The sequence below is a fragment of the Suncus etruscus genome, chromosome 18 (genome assembly GCF_024139225.1).
Source record: "Suncus etruscus isolate mSunEtr1 chromosome 18, mSunEtr1.pri.cur, whole genome shotgun sequence".
Taxonomy (NCBI): domain Eukaryota; kingdom Metazoa; phylum Chordata; class Mammalia; order Eulipotyphla; family Soricidae; genus Suncus; species Suncus etruscus.
In genome coordinates this window covers 40,991,886-40,996,523 of record NC_064865.1, presented here as the reverse complement: position 1 = coordinate 40,996,523, position 4,638 = coordinate 40,991,886, and the positions used below count along the sequence as shown (strand labels likewise).

Genomic DNA, 4,638 nt, shown 5'->3' with positions numbered 1-4,638 from the left:
CATGTAAGGCAAGTATTTGTTTTACTATCTCTCTGACACCCCCCCCATATTTTTGTATAGATGTTTTGTAATAGAAAATGCTTTTCTTTGACTTAACCACAAATTGAAGACTATAAGAGGCCCAGAGCATCACCAGTCCCTCCCAGCCAGTCCTGGAAATTCCCAGGGAGTTTCACACATAAGCTCCAAAGAAACTCTCTTGGCTCCTTCAAACTGCCTTGGAAATCTAAAGCATAAATAGTGACATGCTCACAGCACTCTTTAGAGACATCTTGGCTGAGTTCCCAGATCACTGGGAACTGACAGCGGGGATTTAGGTCACCGCTGGGATGTACTTGCCTTCTCTCACTAGGGTCTGCTACTTAATTCCATGTCCTATTAGTAAATGTGTCAGTTACTGTGAATGAGGTCGGGGAAATTTACTGTTACTATAGTCATTATTCTTCATTCCAGAACTCCTATTTTAAAGATATTTTATTTGTTTTTGGAGGCCACACTTTGTAGTGCTCATGGATCATTCCTGTGGGACTCTGGGACCATATAGGGTGCCAGGAATTGAACCCAGGTTGATTGTGTGCAAGAACCCTATCCAAAGTACTATCTTTCCAGTTTTTCTTTCTCAAGGCTGAGGCACTTTCAAGTGTTCAGTACTCTGAGCAGTCACTTCTGCCTCCCAGTCCTTCCAAAACTGATGAAAGAGACTCAAATCTGTGTACCTCTGCTTTGAGTACTTTCATTTTCATGTTGCTTTTCCTTTTAAGCAATACAAATCTATACCTAGTTATCCCTTTTTGGTATGCCTAGATATGCCAAACTTCATAGTGTTCAAGAACATTATGGCACCTTGGTTTCAAATGGGCATGTTTCCAGGAAATGGAATCACTAAATGGAATTTTCAAATAGGATGACCCATTTAGGTTAGAGGTCATTTACAGAGGCAGGGAATGTATTGCAAGGCAGAAGCCCAGCTACAAGACAAGTAAAGTGAGATTTCTGCTTCAAAATTTCTGTAACAAAATATTGTGTATCTCAGCTTTCTGTCTCTCCCAGCAAATATCAGATTTTGGGGGATAGGGGTGAGTGCATACCTGGCTATGCCCAAGGCTAACTCTTAGTTCTGCATTCAAGGATCACTCTTGACTGATCAAACTTGGATTATCTGCATATAAGACCAGTACCCTATGGACTATCGCCCTACTTCCCAGCAAATGTTAAATTGTCCTTAAGAGGTAGAACAGTTTCATCTTTATCTGCACATTTAGACTTAAATTCAGCTCACTAAGCTATGACCATTTCCTTCTATTTTGGCTAGAGAAATTTACAAAATCATTTCTTTTTTTTTAATATTTTATTTCGCATACTTTAATTTCAGAACAAAATAAACAAAAACACAATACACAACATTCAAACCTGTAGTCAAATTTGGAGGGGAAGAAGCTCGAGACCTTCCCCCATCCTGGCTTATGAAAGGACAGGAGTGGAAAAAAAAAAAAACCTCTAGAGCCAGTGGCTAAGAACCACTCAGGACTGCTAGGGGGAGATTGGGACACTATACAGAGGGCGGCACTATCTGCAGGTAGAAACTTCTAATCTACTTCTTCCATGCGAGATGCATCCTCGTCACCCTCAAGAGGGGGTATCTCATCGGGAACAGCAGCACTGGGCTCCTCGGCTGTCACTTCATCTTCATCAATGCCCAGTCCTAGCTTTATCATGCAGTAGATGCGGTTGGAGTGGGTCTGGGGGTCCTCAAGTGAGAAGCCAGAGGAGAGCAGTGCGGTTTCAAACAACAGGACCACTAGGTCCTTGACAGCCTTGTCATTCTTGTCTGCCTCTGCCTTCTGCCTCAGTGTCTCCACAATGGGGTGGTCAGGGTTGATCTCCAGATGCTTTTTGGCCATCATGTAGCCCATTGTAGAGTTGTCCCGAAAAGCCTGGGCTTTCATGATCCTCTCCATGTTGGCTGTCCAGCCATAGGTGCTGGTCACAATGCAGTAGGGTGAAGACACAAGCCTATTGGATATTGTTACCTTCTCAACCTTCTTATCCAAGATTTCCTTCATAAGTTTGCACAGGTTCTCAAATTTGGCCTTGCTCTCTTCCATTTTCTTCTTCTCCTCTTCATCCTCAGGCAGCTCCAAGCCTTCCTTTGTAACTGAGACCAGGGTCTTCCCATCGAATTCCTTAAGCTGCTGCACGCAGTATTCATCAATAGGCTCTGTCATATAGACTACCTCGAAGCCCCGTTTCCGTACTCGCTCCACAAAAGCAGAGTTGGCAACCTGTTCTTTGCTCTCACCAGTGATGTAATAAATGGATTTCTGAGTCTCCTTCATGCGAGAGACATACTCTGAAAGAGAAGTCATCTCATCACCAGACTGCGAAGTATGGTAGCGAAGCAGCTCAGAAAGACGTCGCCGATTAGTGGAGTCCTCATGGATTCCAAGTTTTAGGTTTTTAAAGAATGCTTCATAGAATTTCTTGTAGTTCTCCTTGTCTTCTGCCAGTTCAGAGAAGAGCTCAAGACACTTCTTAACTATGTTTTTGCGAATGACCTTCAAAATTTTGCTCTGCTGGAGCATTTCTCTGGAAATATTCAGGGGCAGATCCTCAGAGTCAACCACACCACGGATAAAGTTCAGATACTCTGGTATCAGCTCATCACAGCTATCCATGATGAATACGCGACGGACATAAAGCTTGATGTTGTTCTTCTTCTTCTTGTTCTCAAAGAGGTCAAATGGAGCCCGGCGAGGAATGAAGAGCAATGCCCTGAATTCCAACTGACCTTCTACAGAGAAGTGCTAACTGCCAAATGGTCTTCCCAGTCATTGGGTCAGACTCTTATAGAACTCTCCGTATTCCTCCTGGGTGATGTCGTCAGGATTTCTGGTCCAAATGGGTTTGGTCTTGTTTAGTTCCTCGTGATCAATGTATTTCTCCTTAATCTTTTTGGTCTTCTTTTTCTTATCCTTACCAGCATCATCCTCCTCATCTGAGCCTACATCTTCTATCTTGGGCTTCTCCTCCTCCTCCTTATCTTCCTCTTCCTTCTCACCTTTCTCCTCTTCTGCCTCATCATCACTGATTTCCTTCTCTCTCTCTTTCTCCAAATAGAGGGTGATGGGATAACCAATAAACTGTGAGTGCTTCTTCACCACTTCTTTCACTCTCCTTTCTTCTAAGTACTCGGTCTGATCTTCTTTAAGATGCAGGATCACTTTGGTACCCCGGCCAATAGGCTCACCATGGTCAGCACGTACAGTGAAGGAGCCCCCAGCAGAAGACTCCCAGGCATACTGCTCATCATCGTTGTGCTTTGTGATCACAACCACTTTCTCCGCTACCAGGTAAGCAGAGTAGAAGCCAACACCGAACTGCCCAATCATGGAGATGTCTGCACCAGCCTGAAGAGCTTCCATAAATGCTTTAGTGCCAGACTTGGCAATGGTTCCCAAGTTATTTATAAGGTCAGCTTTGGTCATGCCAATGCCTGTGTCCACCAGAGTCAAGGTACGCTCCTGAGGGTTTGGGATGATGTCAATTTTCAGCTCCTTACCACTGTCCAACTTGGAAGGATCAGTCAGGCTCTCATAGCGAATCTTGTCCAAAGCATCCGAAGCGTTGCTGATCAGTTCCCGCAGAAATATTTCCTTGTTTGAGTAAAAGGTATTGATGATGAGTGACATAAGTTGGGCAATCTCTGCCTGAAAGGCGAAAGTCTCCACCTCCTCCTCTCCATGGTGCACTTCCTCAGGCATCTCGAAGGGACGGAGAGTCGTAGCCTCGGAGGAGACGCGAGCGGCCAGCCGGGACGGGACGGGTTCGCCTCACAGCTGCGCGGGGGCGACGCCACAGCAAGAGAGAGAAAATCATTTCTTTAATTATGGAAGCTTTTGACATAACAGAAGCCTTATCTGACATTGACAACATAGAAACAGATCATTTCTTCATTGACACTATAATGATTTTTTCCTTTTCTCACATTCTTCTTATTGTTTTTCTTCTAAAACCCAGACCAAATTTTGTTTCACTGCTGTGCTTTTTTAAAGTGGGCATGTGTCTTTCACTTTTTCATTAGACCTGCAGAAATTGCCCCTTTAAACTCTACTCGTGTGAGAAAATTTGTCTATGATGAAGCAGAAAATATTTGGTACTTACATTCTCCTCCTAGAAAGATCAAATATGGAGGAGAAAGAGTTAAATGACATTCTGTCTTTTAAACTGACCAAGGATCACGAAATAACTACAAAGTACCAAAGTAACTCTACTATAAACCTAAATAATTCTATGTTTCTTGGATAAGAAATCTGTCTGTTTAATGTGTATGTTTTAGAGGGGATCGTCTCCCTGGATTATTAATAGACCAATATTACTTTAAACAGAATAAAAAGAGCAAATTTTTCTACATACATCATCTCTATGAACCCTCTGCCTCTTTGAAATAGACACATTTAGAAAGTTTCCATCTTGGTTTACTAAACAAGAGAATCAGCAGTTGGAAATCCCACACATGAATTCTGCAGGGAAGATATACACAGGTATTTGGAGATTGATGCTTCCAATGTCTCATATTATTCTGAGAATGCCACTTTCACACCTTTCACATTTTTGGGGACTTTTTACTGCCCTATTCTC

General features: G+C 43.0%; 1 protein-coding gene across 1 annotated transcript; it reads right to left on the bottom strand.

Annotated features, from left to right (window-relative positions):
• Positions 1-1,362: 1,362 nt before the first annotated feature.
• Positions 1,363-3,808, bottom strand: LOC125996306 (heat shock protein HSP 90-beta-like). The gene is given in 3 exon segments (XM_049765246.1): positions 1,363-2,806; positions 2,809-2,833; positions 2,835-3,808. Coding segments are annotated over 3 exon segments (2,172 nt in total). The 5' UTR covers positions 3,762-3,808; the 3' UTR covers positions 1,363-1,586.
• Between the last annotated feature and the right edge of the window lie 830 nt (positions 3,809-4,638).